Source organism: Artemia franciscana, chromosome 14 (assembly GCF_032884065.1).
Source record: "Artemia franciscana chromosome 14, ASM3288406v1, whole genome shotgun sequence".
NCBI classification, from domain to species: domain Eukaryota; kingdom Metazoa; phylum Arthropoda; class Branchiopoda; order Anostraca; family Artemiidae; genus Artemia; species Artemia franciscana.
In genome coordinates this window covers 2553689-2578883 of record NC_088876.1, presented here as the reverse complement: position 1 = coordinate 2578883, position 25195 = coordinate 2553689, and the positions used below count along the sequence as shown (strand labels likewise).

Sequence of the window (25195 nt, the reverse complement as noted above, 5' to 3'; positions counted from 1 at the left end):
CTTTGAACATGGTCGACAAAATTCGATATAGACAATAGGGTTTTTATTTTGATACGTAGGGATCATAATTGAATATATTGATTATTTCATTTGTGTTCATGGTGCCAAGTCTAATAGAACACAGTCATCAGGGGTAAATTCCCAATAAGTTTCAAACTGGTTTATTACAATTACTGTAACACTCTCCTCCAATAGATTGGCAAAGATACACTCTAAACGGGCAGTTCCTATTCAGACAGTAGTATCATATCTTAAGTACCGGACAAATCCAATACAATAATAGCCTGAGCTGTTGCAAACACTTCTTTGGCTGTACAATTTTTAAATAGTTGTGAGTCTCTATCTAGGGATTGTATTGTTAATTCATATAGTGTCCTGTTGGGTTTACCAAAGAATAAATTGTAAAGTGGAATTGCAATTACCTTACATACAGGAGATGAAAGTCCAAACATTCCAAATTCATGTGAAGAATTTGTTCGTGATCCTGCGGCACTGGCACTTTTTACAAAAGCCAAAGCAAGTCCTGAAGGAATTCCACCATTGATAAATGACGAATCGGTGTAGCTACGTGTATCCGTAGCATTATGTCGTATATTCGTGATTATAAAAGGAAAAGCAATTTGATATTATTTGTAGTAGCTCTTAATTTCTCAATTATCAAAGCAACAGGATTCATAACTTGTTGTTTTGTGACATGAAGCATTGTCGAGGTGAGGAATACTGTTGCATCAAGTGTAGTGTAGACTACTTTTCGCAAAATAAATCGGACGGAGCAATTTGTAGCTTTATATCAATTTTAACCCTGGGAGGCAACTATTGAGGTATATAAAATATCTCATGACTTATTTTTGGAACCATGTGTGAATCTTAAGCTGTCACATATCCAGTTATATTTGTAGTGACAGTTTCCGGTTTATATTAATATCCAATAGCTGAATCTCTCACTAACTTATACGTTACTGGAGTCATCAACATAAATTGTATATAACTTGCATAGTTTGAAAGATATTTGCTTGTGCTCAGCAATGTTTTTAAACAAACAACATTTTTAAAACAAATTATGTAGAACACAATTTTCATAGGATATTCTCTCTGCTGCACTTGGTTTTACACTATTAGATGTCCTGACAATCAGATATGGAGAGGATATTGATGTCCATTGGTGTTGCATTCTCGCCACAAAGAATCTGCCAGCAGCTGCTTGATCCAAGTTGGGTCATCACTTTCGGGAGAATTAAAAAAGAATGAAAATTGTTATTCTTTGAAGCATTTATGATTTTAATCTGTGAAAAGAGTATGTTATATAATTTTTAGAAGCTTATTAGAAGTTATTCTCCATTTTAATAAGCGGAAAATAATGTCCCATTTTAGCTTTTTCTCTCTTAGGAAGCTAAGGGGGTCTTCAACCCCTCCTTAAATTATCGAGAAGGCCCCTATCGTAGACTAAACAGAATGCGTTACTTTTTAAAGATGGGGGATAGCATCAATGCTCTACTCGGCTGAAAAGCTTAGCTTGCATAAAATTTAATTTTTAGCGTTAAATCAAAATAAAAAGGCGATTTCCTTTCAGGCCAAGGGGCTCCACAAAACTATCGATAAGTCCCTCCTTAGAGTAAACTAAAAAGAATAAACATTAGCTAGAAAAAAACAGTAAGTTTTTACCCTCCAATGAAAAAGCTTTATGAAAGAATATAAATAATTTTACTTACTATTGGACTGTCAACTTTGCCATGGCTGGACGAGGCAGAGGGCACGCCAATACCATCTCGCTTGGGAGATTTATTCTCCCAGTGCTTAAGGGTTGAAGGGAGCGCATTCTCCCTGCATTTTTGTAGAGGTGCACATGGGCTGGTATTCTTGCCATACAAGTTGACTGTTGGTCTTGAAGGACGGGTGACTTAACCACCTTGGTTTTGGATGTCTGAAGCATTCTAGCATGAGAAAAGTTTACAGGGCATTCTTGCCTTATAATGGGACCTCATCTTGGGTGCTATGCATGCTTTGAGGAGCCCCCTTCATCACCCTCTTACTGGGAAGAAATTCGGAATTTTTCTTAAAAAGAAATAAGTTCTTAGTTTTCCATGAAGTAAAAAAGTAATTATTATTTGATCATTTATTGAAATTAGATTTTATAAAAAGAATAAATATGGTGATAATACATGGAAATATAGGAGCATTTAAGAAACATGGAGATCAGACTTCAGAAATAACCCCATTACCACATCTCCTTCTATGTCGAAGCTTGAAACCATAGTTTTCACGGCCCGCGAAGATAAAGGATATTTTTTTCAAAAAAAGCTAGTTTATTCAGATTTGCGTACAGCCCAACATAATTTTCTAACCACCATAATTTTCGAATGGCTTCCTTTAATTGACTTCAAACAACTTTTCTCAATGCAGCTTTCTAAATCCAAATTATCTGGATTTGCGTAGAGCCCCATAATATTTTTTAGCTTCTAACTATTCAAAATGCCTCATCTTAGTAATTTTAACCCTAATTTTCCATACTCCGCTCCTAAATCTAGGTTATGCAGATTTGCATACATCTCCATACCAATTTGTTAACACTATACTTTTCAAAAGCCTTTCTTTTATTAATTTCAGAGCACTCCTTTTCGTATTGCATTCCTAAATTTAAATTATTCAGATTTTCGCACAGCCCCATGCCAACTTCTGATCAGCGTACTTTTCGAAAGGCGTCTTTTTATTGATTTCAAACCATTTTTTTTACAATACTGCGCTCCTAAGCCTAGATAATCCAGATTTGCACACAGACCCCTACAAATTTTTTACCAACATACTATTTAAAAGACTTACCTCTTCTGTTTTCAAACCTTCTTTTTCCATATCAGGCATCCCCCCAACACACTATTTAAAAGACTTACTTCTTTTGTTTTCAAACCTTATTTTTTTCCTTCCAGGCACCCCCTAAGCTCTTATCTGGATTTTTGTACACCCTCTCATAATAATTTCTTACCAGCAAACTATTCAAATTCCTTTGTCTTAGTAATTTTAACCCCAATTTTCCGTATTGCGCTCCTAAGCCTAGATTTTTCTTGCGTACACCCCAATAATCTTAATTTTTCACCACCCTACTATTCAAAAGCCTTTCTTTTATATTTCAAACCAATTTTTTTCCCATACTGGCTTTCTTAAATTAGATCTAATCGCATTTTTTCATATGAGAATAGAGGTTATAACTAGCTCCATCCCCCGAATCTATTTTCAATATAACACGCTTTTTTTACATAACTATTTACTGGTTAAAAGCCTCAAAGCCGAATCGTATAACGCCTCATTGACCTCGAAAAGGAAGTATTTGGCTTAAAAGCAAAAATACACCTTTTTGTCTAATTATTTAACGGTTTGCATTACGTTAGACGCACACAGTGAACTAATCCTACATCTTACAGTGCGCTATAAGTATGGTTTAATTCCAGTATACCTGCTTATGAAAATGTTTAAGCCAGGCTGTGTCGTGCTATTCGGGGTCATTAACAGTTAGCGCAACACCGGCTACTCGCTTTAAGCCCAATAGCTGACGGATGTAAGTTTAACCTTCTGTTAGAATAACGAAAGGCACGATGAAATTGCCCACATAGTGAAAAGAATAGATTTTAGCGTCTTAAACAAAATAAAACTAACGGTGATTAAACTTTTTTATGGGGGAGCGGGTGGGTTTTTTAGGTTTTTATCCAACATAGTGAGTTATAGTAGGTTAAATTTGAGAATGCGCAGCTTATCTTTTGGTGGGAGGAGAGGGTATATAGATAGAGAGACTCACCAGCATATAAGCAGAAATCTTATTCTTCTTCAAATATTTTGAAGCATACATTTTAAGAAAATCAATTGATATCTTCAAAATCAAACACAAGACTGATGAAAATTCCATTCTAGTACCCGTTGGTATCCCCCCGGGGACAATAAAATATTATTTTGCTCCTGTTAGAACAATAGTGGATCACGTGATGCTTCTGCTTCCCGAGAATAGCGGTACACCTTGTGTGTACTAACAAACCTTTGTTCCAGAAAAAACAATAGATGTCTAGAACCTATAACAGTTTTGCTCCTAATGAATCGAGGAAAATCCCTTTTTTGATGACAAGAAAAGACAATGTGTGGGTGAAGTACGAAAATATTGGGTGATGAACAATTGGGACCATGCCCTTACTTAAGGGGTTCCTGAAGATTTTTTCCTGGCTCTTTTGATTTTTTTAAGGAAAAAGTACTCTCAGTAAGAAAGTACCCAAAGCCTATTACCTAACAACCAAAGAAATCCTGATTTGGTGGGACCCCTAAAGGTTTTTTTCTACACCCTTAGGTTCTTAGGTAATTAAAACATGCATCTATTGCACAACACTCCCCATTACGTAATTAATACCTCTATTACGTCACATGCATCTGCATCTATTGAAAAATATTTACTAATACGTAACAAAAACCTGTATCTTGATGAAGTTTAAAAAAAGTGTCGGGACTACTATTCAAAGTAATAGGGTCTCTCTTAAAGTCATTATGCTGTCATTACTGCTATTATCCTGACTTTAAATGCCCATGTATCCCAATTTTCACAAAAAAGCTACTCAATTATATATCCCAAATTGCATTGGTCCAAGTGTCGAAGACTCAGTTTTAGCAAAAACCCTATCAGACCGATGCTCACGTGCTCGTGGGAATGAGATAGACCTGGAAAGCCAATTCAGGTTTCCGGCTGGTGAGCATATCCAGCCAGAGGTTTTTAGCGTGAAACTCGATCTATTTTCCTGTTTGTTTTAAAGAAATTTGTTAATTTAAGTGTTATTTTTTTCAGTGTTTTGCAAATGCAGTTTCATAGCTGCAAGTTGAATAGGACCTCAGAAGCTTGGTCATTTTTCAAGTAATTTGCTTTTTTTCATCGACACTCACGATACTTATCACTAGACAGGCTTATATGGCAGCTTCGCATTTCATAGGGTGTTCATTACTGCACTTTTTTAATGTTACGACAATGCTTGCCGTGAATATCTCGTCCACAATACTTTCACACAAAAGACTAAAGAAAAAGGCATGAAAGAAGGAGCACATACATGAAAAAGTGTCATTTAAGGTTTGATGGCAAAGGCGACAGGATTGAAGACAAAATTGACATTTATAGCCGTCTTCAACAATGAAAGATAGTGAATAATCCTTTAGGATTTACTTGGGACACTTGAGAGCTTTCTTTATCGCTTGTAGTACATTTGTATATTTGAAAAAGAGATTTAGATACAATCAACATCTGATGCCAGCCTATGAAAAACCATTTAAATAAATCGTTTTAACTAAAAATCACTTTTAAATAAAAGTGATTTATTTAAATAAAAAATCACTAATTTTTGCTTTAATTAGAGCCAATGCTTTAGTGTGGCTACGGAGGGGATAGTCTCAGAAACTTGGCAATGGAGGGGACCAGTTTGATATAGAATCAGATGTTCTAGTGTCCTTTTCAAGAATCAAATGTTATTGAAGGGCAACGAGCCTCTTGCAGTTGCTTTCTTTATGTTTTGCTTTCTGGTCCCCCATAGTCTCCAAAGATATTCGATCTCAATTTTGTGATAGCCATTTGTTTAAAATTGCCAGAAGGTCTACTGAAATCCGTCTTATATGGCATGAACACCATAGACCATAGACCACCATAAACAATAAAAATTGGTAGTTATTTAAACCTGTTTTTATAATTGAAAAGAGGGGCTCTAGATTTTCTCAGGAAGGGCTAATGGAATTAAGTTGAAACTTTCAGGGAACGTTAATGGGTATGATGAAGTAAAACGAAAGACACAGAGTTCACCTCGGTTGTTAAAAGGTGTATCAGCAAAATCTCAGAAACAACAAAAGCCATTCAGTTGAAAGTTTCAGAGAATATTGAGGCGGCTGAACTAAATTAAAATATATCATGTGTCTTCAGGGTCTAAAATGACCTTATTTGCAATATCCAAAGAACAGCTAAGAGCACTAAGTAAAAACTTTCTGTGAAATTTCCGGGGATGTTCAATGCAATCAAAAGACACCATGTTTCTCTCTCTCTCTTTCTCTCTCTCTCTCTATCTGTGGTTGTGCGTCTGAGCAGTTGTTTGCTCCCTTTTCTCTCTCTCTCTCTTTTTCTCTCTCTTTTTTCTCAGTGCCTGTGTGTCTGGCCAGGTGTTTGCTTCCTCCGTGTGTCGTTGTGTTTTTGTGTGTCTGACTCTCTGAGCGGCTATTTTCTTCTCACTTTCCTCCTGTGTCTATGTGTATGTGCGGATGTTTGCTTGTCTCTGTGTCCGTCCTTCTGTGTTTTTGTGTCTGACTCCGTGTGTTTGAAGGCAGTTGGTCTCTCTCTCTCTCTCTCTCTCTCTCTCTCTCTCTCTCTCTCTCTCTCTCTCTCTCTCTCTCTCTCTCTCTCTCTCTCTCTCTCTCTCTCTATTCTGGAGTGTCTGAGTGAGTGTTGACTTGTCTGTGTTTCTGTCTTTGTATGTTTGTATGTCTGACTTTGTCTGCTTGTATCTGTCATTTCTCTTTCTCTCTTTCTCTCTCTTTCTCTGTGCCTGCCTGTCTGAGCGGTTGTTTGCTTCTCTCTTTCTTTCTTTCTCTCTCTCTCTCTCTCTCTCTATTTCTCTCTCTCTCTCTGCCTGTGCGTCTCAGCGTCATTTGGCTCGTCTGTGTGAATTTTGAAAAAAAATACAGATCTTCTGTTTCACACATTGATAAAAACCGTGTTAATGCATCTCAGACTCTAGTAGGCCCCTTACGAGCCCGCTAGTAGTACTTATGTCTCTGAAAGTTCCTTTTCTTGCATCTCCAACTTTTGTATAAACATTCTAAGCGGTTGATTTGCCAGTGTACCCTAAATGATACACAATTTTGAATTAAAATGGAATAGTTGTGGGCACCAAGTCACGGCTAATTGTAGAAAAATCCAATACAGATAGTCCAATTGAGTGACAGTCAATTCTGGCATTAATCCGCCCTTATTAGGATTGTGTAAAAATGATGTTAGTTCATTTGTTAATAGATATGGCTATCTGTTATCTGTCCATGCGTCATTCCCAGGGCAGTAGAACCAAGGTAGATAGTCAGGTTAGGGCTAAGATAGTAATAGAACCTATAGTTTTCCAAGTATTTGGTTCAATGGCACGGGTAAACGACATGAGTAAAATGTGCCTCTCTTATTGAGTAATATTAGTAATTCTTAGGAGTAATATTGGACCAATACTTGTTTGTTATCCCTTAGCAAGTCACACCTTTACAGAGTCTCAGGCAGGTTGGCAAAAAATTCAAAAATTAACATAGTACCATTAGATTGCCTGAAATTAGAGGCAAACAAGGACACCTATTGGAATAATAGGAATATAATCAAGTGATGCAATGAAATATTTTTATTGAAGCAGTGGCATATAGAATATCATCATGGAAAAATAAATGCCTTGAAAGTATTCCGTAAAATATTTAGTTATTTTTTCTCTTCACATGGCATTTATTCCATTTGTGGCTCACATACGAGTTTTAACATGGTATCAGCTATAATCGCATCAACCATTTCATGATTGGTATTATTGGGCTCATTAAAAGTATCTATTGTTAAACTGTCGATGATACTAGTAACGTTTGCAAGTGCTTTGTTTTATATCAATTCGCCTTTATATCCCTTTGTTATATTGTGTGTCAATGTCTTTTTTATTTTACTTATGATTTAATATAATTTTATGATTTTTTAATTTTACTTTATGGCACATGGACAAGATATGCATTATGATATTGGTGCAGCAGTAGACTTCTCTTTTTTTACTTTTGTTTTCATTTGAATGCTAATACCAGAACGGTTGGTGATAGGATCTATCAACAATGTGTTACTGAAACCGTAAGAAGAAGTTTACCCTAGTCATCAAATAAAAATTTTACATTTGCATTATCTTTGAGTGCTATCATCTTTGAAAATGTTACTTTCTTATATCCACCATCAGTAATGGTGAATATTATCGGTAGATTAAAGAAACCTAATCGCTCGCCGTCATGGTAATACACGCATACATTTCCTATAGTGTTACCACTAGTACATATTTCATAGTTCAAATGTTTTTATTTGTCAGTATTCAACTCTAAGATAACTTTGTCAAGTGCACACATTATCTTGAAATATTTCACCTTCACTTTTAAGTGATGATTCAAGCGTTTATACTACCGATGTACAAAAATACTGATTGGAAAATACAATAAAATAGATAACTAGGTATCAATGACCAATCATAGAGTACAATGGGGGCAATCGCATAGAAAAATTCAATAAACTATGTTCACCAAAGATTACATGTCATTCTAAGACATGGAAAAAAATTCAAAGCTTCCAAAAATTCTAAACCCCCAAAAATTCTCCAGAAAATTTCTCATAAGTCTAAAAAAATTAAAGTCCAAAAAATTCTAAGTCCAAAAAAGTCGGACGGCAAAAATTTGGGGGGGATATTAGGGGCCCCTGGAGGTGGGAATTGGATAGCCATAAGTTCCCTCTAAAAAAATGCCACAGTAATTGATTTATTGGGAAACATAAGTTTGCCGGTTTACTTTTCCCATTTGTAGGTTATAAAAAAAAGGCGTAGCAGATTTGTCACTTCATGCTTCACTAAAATTCGATTTGTATTATAAAATGCGTCCTGTTTACTTTGTGTATCTCATAAGACCAGTTTCATTCAAGCCAAATAAAAAATTTATCCATATAATTGTCATAAAGTTGCTTATATTAAGTATGTATCCCCTGTGACAATGCTTATCATATGGCCCTCTGTAATATGCTAATGGGGCTTAGGGTTTAATCTTTACAGCATCAGGCGTAAGTCACGGAGTTATTATAGCTACACTACTGATATTAAGTTGACCAAAATACAAAATAAACCTGCTACTACTGCTTTTAACACCACTGCTTCTGCTATTACTAGAGCTAATACTAATACACTATTACGGCTACTACTGTTCCTATTACTAGCATTACAACTATAATACTAATACAATGAAGGCTAAGCGCATGAAGTTGAAAATATGACAGAATATTGAGGGGGAGTTTGAACTAAATCAAACCAACCACGTGCTTGCAGGTTGTCAAAAGGGTGTCTCTAAGTAACAGATTTGGGTTAAATATTGGTACTTACAGAGAACACTTAAAGAGAAAGATCAACTGACAAAAAGGTAATATATGTATGTCGCTACAAACACTACTACCACTGCTACATTACTAATACCACTATTGCTTCTAAACTACTCCAACTACTACTTCAATTGAAACAACTTGCAAGACTTGAGAGTCTTAAGATTAAAAGGGTGTCACAAGGTTGTCAAAAGCTAAAATAAGCAATATCTCTCACGGGACATCATGAAAGGAATGTTCAACTGATTAAAAGACAAGATATACGTGCTACTATCGCTATTAATACTGTTGCTACTACTGTAGCTATTACTACCAATCCAACACTAACACTGCAGCTACTTCATATACTACCACCACAACTACTTTCATATTAAAACTATTAAGGCTAAACATATGAAGGTAAAATGTGAGGGTATATTGATTACAAATTTGAACTAACAAAAGACACTATGTGCGCTTAGACTGTCAAAAAAGTGTATCTTAAGAATTGATTTGTGTATTAAGCTGGAAAATCGAGTGTTTAAGGGGATGTTGAAAAAAAAACGAAGATAATACTTGCATATTCACAGCACAGCAATTACATAATAACGAATTACCCTTTCAGGGTAAGTTGTAGTGGACTTTGAACTAGCCGGAAGACACTATATATACTTTTAATACTTCTTCTATGGTTACTGTAACTAATGACACCATGGGCAATAAGCTAAAGCCTTTAGGGCACGTTTAGGGGGAGTTCCATTTAACCGAAATAAATGCATACCCGTATTTTAAGGGCGTAAAAACAAAATAATGAGCAGGGCTGCTCTATCGTAACTAGTAATATCACTGATAGCTTAAAGGAGCTAATTTGATCGGAAATTAAAAGTTCTAATGCCCATTTTAACAGTCGAAAGTGATTGGACAGCAATCAGCTTTCCAATCCAGTTTCACTGTAAGGGACTATGTCAATATAAAACGAACAGATATTAACTAAATAAACTTCATCCACAGAATAAGTTTTTCAAGGAAAAGTCTGGAAAAAAGGGTATGGAAAAAGGGAAGAAAAGGGTATCAAACAGTTCGTGGTAACGAACTGTAGTAAGGAGCGACCCGGCTCAATAGTAACCAAAACTCTAAAAAATGGAATTTTGATACAAATAGCTATATCAAAAGAATTGCATTTTAATGCTGGTTTTAAATATATAAGTTTCATCAAGTTTAGTCTTACCCATCAAAAGTTACGAGCCTGAGAAAATTTGCGTTATTTTAGAAAATAGGGGGAAACACCCCCTAAAAGTCATACTATCTTAACGAGAATCACACCATCAGATTCAGCGTATCAGAGAACCCTATTGTAGAAGTTTCGAGCTCCTTTCTACAAAAATGTGGAATTTTGCATTTTTTGCCAGAAGGCAGATCACGGATGCGTGTTTATTTGTTTTTTTGTTTGTTTTTTTTTCCCAGGGGTGATCGTATCGACCCAGTTGTCCTAGAATGTTGCAAGAGGGCTCATTCTAACGGAAATGAAAAGTTCTAGTGCCCTTTTTAAGTGACCAAAAAAATTGGAGGGCACCTAGGCCCCCTCCCACGCTAATTATTTTCCCAAAGTCAACGGATCAAAATTCTGAGATAGCCATTTTATTCAGCGTAGTCGAAAAACCTTATAACTATGTCTTTGGGGACGACTTACTCCCCCACAGTCTCCGTGGGAGGGGCAACAAGTCACAAACTTTGACCTGTGCTTACATATTGTAATGGTTATTGGGAAGTATACAGGCGTTTTCAGGAGGATTTTTTGGTTGGGGGAGGGGTTGAGAAGAGGGGGATATGCTGGGGGAGCTTTCCATCGAGAATTTGTCATGGGAGAAGAAAACTTCCATGAAGGGAGAGCAGGATTTACTAGCATTATTTAAAAAAAAATTAAAAAATAAATGTGAAAAAGCTTTTTCAGCTGGAAGTAAGGAACAGCAATAAAACTTAAAACAAACAGAAATTATTACCCATATAAGGGGCTCACCTCCTTATGATACCTAGCTCTTTACGCTAAAGTATTTTTAGTAATTTCAACTATTTATTCTTTTGTGATTCAGGGGTCATTCTTAATGAATTGGGATAAAATTTAAGCTTTAGTGTAAAGAGCGAGGTACTGACGATGGGGCGAATCCCCTCATATATGTAATAAAAACATGAGAATACAAAAGTTCTTTACGTAAGCTAATTTATAAGTTCCGTAAATCTTTTACCAATAAAAAGATTCGTAAAAAATTAAAAGTTCTAGTTGCCTTTTTAATTAACCAAAAAATCGGAGGGCAACTAGGCTTCGCCCCCGCTCTTTTTTTCTCAAAATCATTCGATCAAAATTATGAGAAAGCCATTTAGCCCCCCCCAAAAAAAAAATATGAAAATTTCCTTTTGATTATTCCTCTGCGGAGAGCCAAAATCAAAACATGCATTGATTCAAAAACGTTCAGAAATTAAATAAAAAAAACGAGTTTTTTTAACTGAAAGTAAGGAGCGACATTAAAACTTAAAACGCACAGAAATTACTTCGTATATGAAAGAGGCTGCTTCCTCATCAACGCCCCGCTCTTTACGCTAAAGTTTTTTACTGTTTTAAAAAGAAGAATTGAGAGAAAAAGTCAAACTTTAGCGTAAAGAGCGGGGCGTTGATGAGGAAGCAGCCTCTTTCATATACGAAGTAATTTCTGTGCGTTTTAAGTTTTAATGTCGCTCCTTACTTTCAGTTAAAAAAACTCGTTTTTTTTATTTAATTACAGAAGAAGCATGTACAGCTGTGTAGGCTTAAGGAAGCTTATCGTTACACTGAGGTGTCCGCAGTAGTAGCAGTACACAAAAGAAATTCTTGTTTGTTGCATGAAATTAATGTTCAAACAGTTGTTCTTTATCTAGAATGAACATTGTTTAGACGAACAGAACATCTCCAAGTAATTAATGACTCCGCGAGAGATGGAATCCTCTTCTAGGTTAACAATTAAAAACAGAATATTTTAGAAAATTCTTACACAGTTTCGTTTTTAAGGTAAAATATGAAATTTTTTCCCCCAAAACAGTTGAATAGATCTAGATGATAATGAGAAGAACATTGTACTATCTGGTGCAAAAGAGGAAGAGATGAAAGGAGGGAAAGAGAGAGTGACAGTAGAGAGAGACAAAGCGAGAGCATGAAAAAGGAACGTTATTAAAATGAGAATAATGAATAAATCTTGCCTGTAGCATTGCAAACATAGTTTGGGCAACACTGAAGGAATGTCTCCAATTATGATAAGGTACAGCTCTGTAGTTTTTCTTTACTGTGAGAACCCAGCGATACAGAACCTTAAAAGATTAGAAATCATACATATTTTTCCAGTTATAGACAAAACTAAAATGTATATGATATCAATTAAATTGTCAATTAAATATCCTGATAACAATAACAAGATGAAATAGGTTTACACTTTTCCAGAAAATACGAAACAAAAGGTTATGGAACAGTCAAATTACATTCCGATTACTATGAATAGAAAATATAAAACAACAAATACTACAACAGATGGACTTCCATTGAATCTGGGGTAAAATTTACAAACAATAAAACTAGTTTTCTCAGCTGAAAGTAAGGAGCGATACTAAAACTTAAATGAACAATAATTATTCCGTATATGTAAGGGGCTGTCCCCTCCTCAACATCCCACTCTTTACGCTAAAGTTTGACTCTGTGTCACAGTTCTACTTTTTAAACTAATAGAAAACTTTAGAGTAAAGAGCGGGACGTTAAAGAGGGGATATTACGTATATGAGGGGGTTCGCCTCCTGGTTAATACCTCGTTCTTTACGCTGAAGTTCGAATTTTGTTCCAACTTTAAGAATGACCCCCTAATCACACAGACTGGTTAATTAGAATAAATAGCTCTTTTGCATGTACTAAAGAAACTTTAGCGTAAAGAGAGAGGTATTAACGAGGAGGCAAACCACCTCATCTACGTAATAATTTCCCTTCGTTCTAAGTTTTAATATTGCTCCTTACTTTCAGTTGAAAAAACTTGTTTTTTATTTAATTTTTTATCACTTTTCAAATGATGCGTGGAAATTTGGCGTAACCTTCATGGACAATTCTCTTTCCCCATGAAAAATTCCTCCATGGAAAGATCCCTCCACGTAAACCCCTTTCCTCTGACCCCCACGAGAAAAACTACTCCCTGAAAACGTCATTATACTTCCGAATAACCAATACTGTATGTAAACAATGGGCAAAGTTCATAACTTGCAGCCCTTCACCCAAGAACTATGGGGGATTAAGTCATCCTCAAAGACATAGCTATAAAATTTTTCTACCATGCGGAACAAAATAGCTATCCCAAAATTTTGATCCGATGACTTTGGGAAAAAATGAGCGTGGGAGGGGGCCTAGGTGCCCTCCAATTTTTTTGGTCACTTAAAAAGGGCACTAGAACTTTCAATTTCTGTTAGAATAAGCCCTCTCGCGACATACTAGGACCACTGGGTCGATAAGATCATCTCTTGAAGAAAACAAAAAACAAATAAACACACATCCGTGATCTGTCTTCTTGCAAAAAAAATACAAAATTCCACATTTTTGTAGATAGGAGCTTGAAACTTCTACAGTAGAGTTTTCTGATGCGCTGAATCTGATGGTGTAATTTTCGTTAAGTTTCTACGACTTTTACGGGTGTTTCTCCCTATTTTCTAAAATAAAGCAACTTTTCTGAGGCTCGTAACTTTTGATGAGTAAGACTAAACTTGATGTAACTTATATATTTAAAATTATCATAAAAATACGATTCTTTTGATGTAACTATTGGTATCAAAATTCAGTTTTTTAAAGTTTCGGTTACTATTGAGCCGGGTCGCCCCTTACTACAGTTCTTTACCACGACTGTTTGAAACAGGGAGTTGGAACTTTTAAGCTAAGCTCTGACTCGGCAAAAAAATCGGCAAAAATTGGCAACAACTAAGCAAAACACTTCATAAATTTTTTGATGACGTGTCTGTTTGGAAAAAAAATCCAGGAAGTATCTCAGGGAAATGAAAACTAATTATTAATAATTTAAAGAATCCTTATTATTTTTATAATTTTAATATTTATTTTTATAACATTAGTTCCTATTATTTTTATTCTGCTCAATAATCTACTCCACTGTTTTGTTATTCTATGTTTTGTTATTTAGTGTTATTTTATTTCTAAATGGGTATCTAACTTGTCCCAGACAGACATTAAGGCTATAGCTGGTTCTTCGTTGTCTAGATTGGGCTTTATTTGATTTAAAGCTGCAGAAGCAGCTTTCTAAATTTGTTACCCAAAATATTTTTAGGTATCTAGAATTGGAATATGCTTATTCCTATATTTTTTACTCAATTAAATCAATAAAGTAATATAACATAACAGATATAATATAACATAATATAATATAACATAATATAACATAATATAACATAATATAACATAACATAAAGATATAACAGAACTGTTGTATCTGTACATAGGGTAATGCTAAGATCACTAATCGTAAATTCTGGTAGTCTTCACAAAAAAAATAAAAAAAATCAAAAAATTAAAATGAAAAAATAGAGTCTTGCTGCAATGTGTTGTTAGCAGTGGCAGTGAGAGCTTATCTCTTGTAATGTTATGGTGTGCTGGTTATGTTGGCTTTAATCCACTCGAAAGAGTTGCTAGCAGTAGCATTAATTATTGTATTGTTTTGTTCGTTGCCTACTACTATAAAGTTGTTTTGTTTTGGCAGTAGTAATCTCAGATGGCTTGGTGATACAATGAGTCATTGGTACTAGAAAAATTAATTTACCCGTCATAAAGTTATATTGTGTTCACTATGTTGACCTCATTTAGCTTGGCTCTATAGTGGGTTTTTATTAGTAACAGTAGTGGTAGGAACAATCCTTATTGTACTACTCACGAGATTAAAATATAGAACTCAAACGAAAAGTCAACTGCATCTCTTTACTTAGCAATGCTTTATTTAGCCCCTAAACACCCTGCTCCTTACGCTAAAGTTCGACTTTTCGTCTCAATTTTTTAAGAACGATTTTTGAAATGCAAGGGCCGTGTAATTAGAATCAGAGCCTTTTTTTAAAAGTTCTTTTAAAAAACTTTAGCTTGAAGTTAGGGGTATTGAGGAGAGGTCAGCCCCCTCATATATGAAATAATTTCTGTTCATTTTAAGTTTTAAAGTTGCTCCTTGCTTTCAATAGAAAAAAAACTTGTTTTTTTTATTGAATCAAACAGTTCGTGGTAATGAACAGTACGTAAAGAGCGACCCAACTCAATAGTGAACGAAACTCTAAGAACGGAATTTTTATACCAACACATCAAAGATACATCAAAGGAATCAGATTATTATGTTGATTTCAAATATATACGTTTGATCAAGTTTAGTCTTACCCATCAAAAGTTACGAGCCTGAGAAAATTTGCTTTATTTAAAAAAAAAGGAAAACACCCTTAAAAGTCATAAAATAATAATGAAAACCACCCTATCAGGTTCATCGTATCAGATAACCCCATGGTGAAGGTCTCAAGCTCTTATCTGCAAAAATCTGGAATTCAGTATTTTTTGCCAGAAGAAAAATCGCGGATACATGTTTATTTGTTTTTTGTTTCTTTCCCAGGGGTGATCGTATCGACCCAGTGGTCCTAGAATATCCCGAGAGGGCTAATTCAAACGGAAAATTAAAAATTCTAATGTTCTTTTTAACGAAAAGAAATTATTACGTAGATGAGGTGCCCCCCCCCCGTTAATGCCAATATCTTTTCGCTAAAGTTTTTTTTAGTACTTTCAAAAGAGCCATTTATTCTAATTAACCGGTCTTTGTGATTATGGGGTCATTCTTAAATTTAGAACAAAATTTGAACTTCAGTGTAAAGAGCGAGGTATTAACTAGGAGAGTAACCCCCTCATATACGTCATAATATCTGTTCGTTTTGAGTTTGAATATTGCTCCTTACTTTTAGTTGTAAAAACTGTTTCTTTTTTTTTTATTTAGTCCACTGTTTTTTATTTATTTTATTTGAACAGAGGCTGTAGGATGGCTCATAAATGATTCAAGAGTAACACCGCTTTAAATTTTTTCCTTCACACAGAAGAGAATAAAGATTTAATGTGAGTTAAATTTTTGAAAATTGTATGTAATTAAATTTGAATTTCTTTGTAAAGTGAGGCTGTGATATCATACAAATAATATTTAGCTAAAGATACTCAATACAGCAGATCAATCTTATATTAAAGTCATTCTTTTGTAACAGAATACCGCAAAATAAAGTAGATTCCATCTACGTTTCATTTCAGCATACAATGAACTGTTGTTATTAACTCTGGAATTTGAGAACATGAGCTTGCATTATTTTGATTATTTTATCTAAGAAAAAGAATAATATTTTTCTATTATTTTGTCAGTTAGAAAGAACAGGGATACCAACTGGGAGGGGGCATGGGATGAGCGCCTTAATAGATATTTTGACCTAAAGAAATTTTCGAAATACTTTTCCTATGGTATTTCACAAAACTATTAAATCCTAGATTTTGAAAAAAATTCATTTCTATCTTTATAAATTTTTATAAGAAGATACTTGCCACCCCGCCCCCGTAATTTATTGAATAGGAACTCTTGACAGGGGAATCTCTGTGGGGACAGTCGGTGGGGTGATTTCTTGTTCCTTGTTTATTTATTCTAAGGCGTATTTTAGCATGGATATGTTCAGTATTGTTTCAAGTACAAAATTTGAATCCTAGATGTTGAAAAATCTTTTTTTTTATCTTCATTAAATTGTTTTAAGAAGATCATTGCCCCTCCCCCTATGGTTCCGTGAATAGGCACTCCCGAACATCTTATTCGTAGGAATCAAATTCTTCATTAATTGTTTTGAGAAGATCCTTGTCCCCCCTGTAATTCCGTGAATGAGTGCTTATGACAGGGAGATTTCAATTACAATATTTATTGGAAGGAAGAACAAAGCCCTGCTCATGCTAATTTCTGCTCGTTTTGAGTTTGACCCGGTTAATTATTGTAATTTCCGATTCTTTTGGGTTTCATTTGTTTATCGATGCTGATTTGTGGCACTTTTACGCTTGAGAGATTATTTGATTTTATATTTGCTCATTTTTGGTATAATGGAGTTCTTTACTTTTCTTTGAAAAACTCATTTTGTAGAAAAAGTTATTTTAATTAATTTCTGTTCGTTTTATACTGACATAGTCTTGTCAGGGAAAAAGAAAACAATAGTTTAATTCTTTCTGGTTTTTCTTTAAGAATTTATAGTTTGGCATACTATTTGTATGCTGGAGAAGATTTTTCAACAAGTTAGAATAACATACAACCTTTTAAAAATCTAGACATAAATAGTAGTGTTTAATTTTGTTATATAATCTCCTCTGGTTAACCTGAAAAATAAAACTTTACACCATTCACAAAAAAATCTATCTATAATCTTTGACAGCTTGGATACACTTACTCCATTTTAATTTAATTAAATCTTAATTTCAAATTTTAACATAATACCGACATAATACAGTCGTTCTTTTAACATAAGAATGACATAATAAGAACGTCATTATAAGAACGTCATTTTAACATAAGAACGACATAATACAGTCGTTCTTAGCATACTGCTGAGATGTCTTATTGGCAATCAGCATATTTAATATTATTAATATTAATATATTATTAATATTAATTATAATTTATTATTTACTATAATATTTACAAATATTATTGCCTTAATATTCAATATTAAGGCAACATTAAATTTTTAAACATGATGGGAAAATCGCTTTTCTGTGGGGTTGACCTACACAAGAGCCCTAGAGATGGAGTTACAAACAAAACGGCTATCTTAAATTTTAATTTAAGCGTTTGGAAAATTATGAGCTAAAGAAGGGGGCTGATTATCCTCTAATCACTTTTGACTATTAAAAATAGCACTAGAACTTTGAATATCCAATCAAATTAGCTCCTTTAAAATGTTAATGATGTTGTTAGCAATGAAAACGCAGCGTTGTCAATTATATTACTTGTATGCCCCCAAAATACTTGTATGTGTATAGTTTTTTGTTTAATTGAAATTCATGCCCTTAGTATCATAAGTTACAGTAACCGTAGAAGTAACATCAAAAGAATACATAGAGTATCTTCTGGCTAATTCAGAATTTGTCACAACTTACCCTGGAAAGTCTAACTTAATAATTTCAACCGTTATTTTGATATTGTTTTATCATCCTATTGACAATCTGCATGATCGTAGATCATTTTAATTTAGTTCAGCATCCGCCTAGGCATTCCTTAATAGCTTCTCTGTGTAGTAGCAATAGTTGTGGTAGCCGTAATAAAATTAGTAGCAGTATACACATAGAAACTTATCTTCAACATCCCTTCAGAACACGATGGAATTTTTAGCTTAATACCATCAACCAGCCCTGAAACATTGCTGATACGTCCTCTTGGCAACTTTTGTGGACAAAGACTGTTTCGATTTATTTCACTACAGTTACAATATTGCCCAAAATGTTCGCCTTAATACCCTTAGGTTTATTAGTAGTAGTAGTAACACCGGTAGTTATAGTAGTAGCAGTAGGAGTAGAGTTAATAGTAGTTGCCATAGTTTTAATAGCAGTAGTAGTAGCATTAATAATAATAATAGTAGCAGTAGTAGCAGTTGTAGGAGTAGAAGCAGTAGTATTACGATGCAAATATCATCTTTTAGTTAGATCAAGATCTCCCGCAACAAGACTTGCAAGTTTTAATTTCACACATTAAACTGTTCCTAAGATATTGCTGATTTGCCACTTTGACAACCTGCATACGGAAAGCAGGTTGTCATTCTTACAATAGATAATGTTTTTTGTTAGTTTAAATTTGCCATAAATATTGTCTCAAATTTTTCCTTCATGGACGTAGCCTTAACAGTACTATTATCACAGTAATTTTGGTAGATGTAGATGTAGTTTTGGTAGTAGAAGTAAATGCAGCGTTTGTATTGTATTAGTAGTAGTAGTAGCAACAGTATTAATAGCGGTAGTAGTATATGAATATTGCCTTTTGGTCAGTTGAACACCACTTTCATGATGTCCCGGAAAATTCAACTTGACACGTTAAGCCGTTCTACAAATATTGTGGATGTGCGCTTATGACACCCTTTTGATGCCCATTTCACCTTAATTCTCTAAGCCTTATAGGGTATAATTATTAGTAGTAACAGTGGTAGCAGCAGTATTAATAGCAGTAGTAGCAGGTACATTTTGTCATTTGGTCAACTGAACATCCCACTCATGATGCCCCGAAGTTCCCTCTTGATAGGATAAGTCATTCCAAAATATTGCTGATACGCCCATATCAGTAATCTGTATAAACATAGTTTGTTTTGTATTAGTTCAACTTGCCCCTTAACATTTATTCAGATATTTTTTCAATATCTTCAACCTTAGTAGTACTCGCTACAGAAGTAGTAGTTGTAGGGATAGTAGTGGTATTAGTAAAAGTAATTGTTTTAGCAGCAGGAGCAGCAGTAGTTGTAGTAGTTGTAGCGTGCAAACATTGCCTTTTTGGTGAATTGATCATTTCCCTTATCATTTCCTGAAAATTCCAAATTAATATGCTCTTCCCCGGCAGGGCCAGTCTCCTTGCCGGGAATGTTATGTGAATAGTTTTTAATATGCATAAAAATAATAAAGAACTTGAACTTGAACTCATCTTTATGCCCTCCGTATTTTGGGAAAGTAGAAGTCAAACATGCATACCTTTACATGCATTCCATAATAACCTTATATGCCCCCAGGGCATAACTTAAAGCTCTTGTACCAGGGCTTTGGTGGGTTGTGCCAATTCTGGATGCATTATTATGTGTTCTTTGGACTATTTTAATCAAAATCAACATCGCATAATTTCAATCAAACGCGTTTGGTGAGAAGACGGATAGTTTAGGGGGGTGGCTGGCTAGTTCACCTTCATCACTATTGACTATTGACATAAAAAGGGAACTAGAACTTCAAATTTCAACCAAATGAGTCACCTCAAATGTTTATACAACCCACTCTTCCATAGGAACCCTAAATACTCCGGGGCATAACTTACAACCCTTGCCCTCAAACTCTAGTGGTTTGTATCAACCACAAAAGCTTTATTACATGATCTCTTGACTATTTTGAATAAAAGGAATGTCTCAAAATTTCTATTGGATGCATCTCGAGAAAACACAACGCGTTTGTGTGTGTGTGGGGGGGGGAAGAGGGTATCTGCGCTCTGATAACTTTAACTCTTAAAAAGGGTACTAGAACTTCTGATTACCAATCTAAAGAGTCCATTCCTTCGGAGACTTCAGAAGACATAATTTCCGGGCCTTTCAACTTCGTTGAACAAAATGAATTTTGATTAGAATCATTTAGGAAAATGATGGCCATGGGGGGCATTCGCCCTGCGATCACTTTCGACTATTAAAAAGGGCACTAGCCCACTCAATTTCAAATCGAATGAGTCTGTTTTGAAGTTCCCTTGACAAAACTTTCCATAAAAATCTTATATGCCCTCAGGGCATAACATATAATCCTTGCCCTGAGGGCTTTGAAGGGGGAGGGGTCATCCTCAAAGACATAGTTTCCGGACCTCTCAAATACGTTGAACAAAATTGCTATCTCAAAATTTTGATTGAGCGTATTTGGGAAAATGGGGGCACAGGAGGGGGTTAGTCACCCTCCAATCACTTTCAACAATTAAAAAGGGCGCTAGCCCCATTCAATTTTCAATCGAGTGAACTCTTTTCGAAGTTTCTACGATAACTCCTTCGATACGAAATGCCCTGGTCTAAACAAACCAAAATAAAAATAAAAAAAAATATTAATTGTGCCAATATTGTTTTTAAGGTAGGCAGTGCTATTGCGTTTCCTATTATTGTGAAAACCACTTGCCAAGAATACTGACATAGTATTTATAATTACTTACTGTCATGGTAACACAAATAGGGTGGACCTGATCTTGCTTATTAAAAATATATTATCTCTAATAAAGGATTAACTCTAATATGCTGATCATATAGCACTTATAGACTCTCTTACATAAATAATTAATATACCTAGTAGATTTGAATTACTCACTTTTGTCTATTTTCTAGGCCAAATCTGGTAATCGAACAGTTTATAGGTTTAAGGGTGTTTTACACATTTCAAGCTGAAACGCAAGTGTCCAGTCTATATTTAATTTTCCATGTACTTTAGATCAGTGGTAGTAAATTATATTCAACATATTGCATTTTAAAATATTATTGTTTAATATTTACTATGAACTTAAATTATAATTGAATTTTTAAACCACCGTGGAGAAAGGACAAGATATTGAAATCAAATTTATGCCAATAACTTCAATGGGCGCACAAATCCAATAATTCAATTTAATAATTTAAATAAACAATAAATTCAATTATCAAAGAGAGATGAAGAATTTTTTCAAGCAACAAAGGTTTGGACAGACGTACCGTTTCTTCTAACGTCTTAAGAGCTTATACAGGCGAGTGATATGCTTGGTTTTTAGTTAAAAAAGAGCATTTTTCTGGCAAAATTTTTCAAATTTCAAAAACATGGACACTCAACGAGAAAAGTTTGCCTAGCTGAGTGATCAAGCAACACATTAAGTAAGCTCGAGAGTAACTCCACCAATCTTATATTGAAAAATAGCACAAAATACTGACAAAATCTCCCGAACCTAAGTGTCAGCCTAAAATAACAACTAAGGATTAGCTGGAGCTGATACCTTGGAACATAGGACCTAAGAAAATTCTAGTAGGAATATGGAGATAAAAATGCCTGTGTTTAAATAACACGACTGTTTTTAGTTTTAAAGATGCTTCGCCTGTTCAGCCCTTAAATAAAAGCTTATTTTACACTGGATTTCCTATATGAATGATCATCTTAGTTTTTTTTTCACGCTTAAAACTCAATTAAAACTAGACATTTTTTTTTGGAAATGAGCTCATAGACATCAGGCTAAAAGAAATTTCTGTTTAGACGTAGGTGTTCTACGAAGTGAAATTTTATATCATAGAACAATTTTTGTGAAAAAAAGAAGAAACGCTCTTAGGAGAAAACACTGCGTTTGCCTATCTCTTAACTGACGGCATGAACAAAATAAACTAAAGAAATAGTAAATTGATCTCGTTTGAATGTATTTATAAAAAGTACAATATAGAATTATTACATTGAATGAATGTATTTTATTGATACCGTAAATTCTATATAAAATTAAAGATTAGCTGTCAATATGGCGGAAAAAATTCAAATACTTCAAGATTTAGTCTAAAAGAGAGTTATGAAATAGATTTCCCTTGAAAGTGCTAAAAAAGGGCGAAAATAAAAAAGTAGAACTTATTCGAAATAAATTGAAATACCTCTGAATCAATGTGAAAGGCATTGACCAAACCAAGATCAGCAAATATCTTACAAGCTGCGATTGCCATTTCGTCATGAGATAAAGAAAAATCATCAAACGCCAAAGATTCTAAGTTCCAGTCTTCAGATGCCCTTGTTTCCTAAATAAACAATAAAAGTTAACTCAACTAAAATCAATTTCTTGGCTTGGCAAAATAAAATCAATTTCAAGTCAGGGGCACCACAAGAAGGCGATCATTGCATTCTACTTATATACTGCTATTCATTAGTTTCAGTTTCAGTCATTTACCAAAACAGAAATGCTAAAACTTTTTCTTTGAGGTTGATGAGAACCTACTTAAAAATAAAAAAAAAATCTGTTTTTCGTTTGTCTGATAAGCCGATTTTTGGCTTATTTTCAATGCATTCTCAATGCTAATATAGAATTTATAGCTGATTTAAAAAGTATAGTTCATTGACTTTTTAAGACTTTTTCTTAGAGATTGATGAGAATATTTTTAAAATTAAAACAATTTCTGATAAGCTTTGACTGAAAAGCTGATTTTTGCTTATTTTCAATGCTTTTTCAATTCTCTGATTGAATACGCAGCAACTTTTAGAAGTATAATTCATTGACTTTTTTAAGACTTTTTCTTAGAGATTTGATGAGAACCTACTTAAAAATAAAACAATTTCTGTTTTTCGTGTGTCTGATAAGCCGATTTTTGCTTATTTTCAACGCATTCTCAATTCTCAGATAAAACACACAGCAAATTTAAAAGGTATAATTCATTGACTTTTGTAATACTTTTTCTTAGAGATTAATGAGAAAGTACTTAAATAAAACAATTTCTGATTTTCGTTTCTCTGATAAGCTAATTTTTGCTTATTTATAATGCATTCTTAAATCTAAAATAGAATACACAGCAAATTTCAAAAGTATAATTTATCGACTTTTGTAATACTTTTTCCTAGAGATTAATGAGAAAATACTTGAATAAAATAATTTCTGATTTTCGTTTCTCTGATAAGCTAATTTTTGCTTATTTTCAATGCATTCTCAATTCTAAGATAGAATCAACAGCAAATTTCAAAAACATAATTCATTGACTTTTTAAGACTTTTTCTTAGAGATTGAAGAGAACATCCTTATAAATATAACAATTTATGTTTTCGATGTCAGGTGAGCCAATTTTTGCTTATTTTCAATGCATTCTCAATTATAAGATAGAATACACAGCAAATTTAAAAATTATAATTCATTGAATTTTTTAAGACTTTTTCTTAGATATTGATGAAAAGCTACTTAAATATAAAACAATTTCTGTTTTCGTTTGTCTGATAAGGTGATTTTAGCTTATTTTCAATGCTTTCTAAATTCTAAGATAGAATACACAGCAAATTTCAAAAGTATAATTCATCGACTTGTGTAATACTTTTTCTTAGAGATTAATGAGAATATAAAACATAAAAAAAAATAAAACTTAAAAATAAAACAATTTCTGTTTTCTTTGTCTGATAAGCTGATTTGTGCTTATTTTCAAAGCCTTCTAAATTCTAAGATAGAAAACACAGCAAATTTCAAAAGTATAATTCATCGACTTTTGTAATATTTTTCTTAGAGATTAATGAGAACATACTTAAATAAAATAATTTCTGTTTTTCGTTTGTCTGATAAGCTAATTTTTGCTTATTTTCCACGCATTCTCAATTCTAAGATAGAATACACAGCAAATTTCAAAAGAATAATTCATTGACTTTTTAAGACTTTTTCTTAGAGATTGAAGAGAATATCCTTAAAATTAAAACAATTTCTGTTTTCGATTGTCTGATAAGCCAATTTTTGCTTATTTTCAATGCATTCTCAATTATAAGATAGAATACACAGCAAATTTCAAAAGCATAATTCATTGACTTTTGTACTACTTTTTCTTAGATATTAAAGAGAACATACTTAAAATAAAACAATTTCTGTTTTTCGTTTGTCTGAAAAGCTAATTTTTGCTTATTTTCAATGCATTTTTAATTCTAGGATAAAATTCATAGCAAATTTCAAAAGTATAGCTCATTGAATTTCTTAAGAATTTTTCTTAGAGATTGATGAGAATCATCAAAAACTCAAAAATAAAACTATTTCTGTTTTCAATTTTTTCTTTTAAAAACAGCAACAGTGATAAATAATTTAAATTCAGCATATTTTACCTTTAGTAGCATTTAAATCCCTAACCAACTATTAATACCTGATTGATGAAAACCTACTTATAACTTGAACAATATCTGTTTTCGATTTTTTCTTTTAAAAACAGCAACTGTGATAAACAATTTAAATTTGGCAATTTTTACCTTTTTTAGCTTTTTAATTATTAACCGACTATTAGTACACTGTCTTTAAGTTTTTAACTATTTTAAAAGGTAAACTTAAGAGAAAGTGTCAAACTTTAGCGTAAAGAGCGGGCCGTTGAGGAGGGAAAAGCCCCTTTAACATACGCAGTAATTTCTGTTCGTTTTAAATTTTAATGTCGCACCTTACTTTCAGTTAAAAAACTTGTTTTTTCATTTAATTTCTTTAAAAGTTATCTAAATTTGTATAGAAAATAGGAACATTTTTATTCAAATTCGTATGTCTAATAAGCCTTTTCGATTTGTTTTTCAATCTTAAAAAGAAGCTAATTTGGAAAATATAATGTGATATATTTTGAATGCGTTGT

General features: G+C 33.6%; 1 protein-coding gene across 1 annotated transcript in view; it reads right to left on the bottom strand.

Annotated features, from left to right (window-relative positions):
• The window catches only part of LOC136035178 (dual 3',5'-cyclic-AMP and -GMP phosphodiesterase 11A-like), a 263712-nt gene that overhangs the window by 65164 nt on the left and 173353 nt on the right, over positions 1 to 25195 (bottom strand). Inside the window, exons 12-13 of the mRNA XM_065716750.1 lie at positions 22508 to 22648; positions 12335 to 12442 (exon numbers count right to left, since the gene is read on the bottom strand). Of these exons, the coding sequence (XP_065572822.1) occupies positions 12335 to 12442; positions 22508 to 22648 (249 nt within the window). The remainder of the gene's footprint in view (positions 1 to 12334; positions 12443 to 22507; positions 22649 to 25195) is intronic.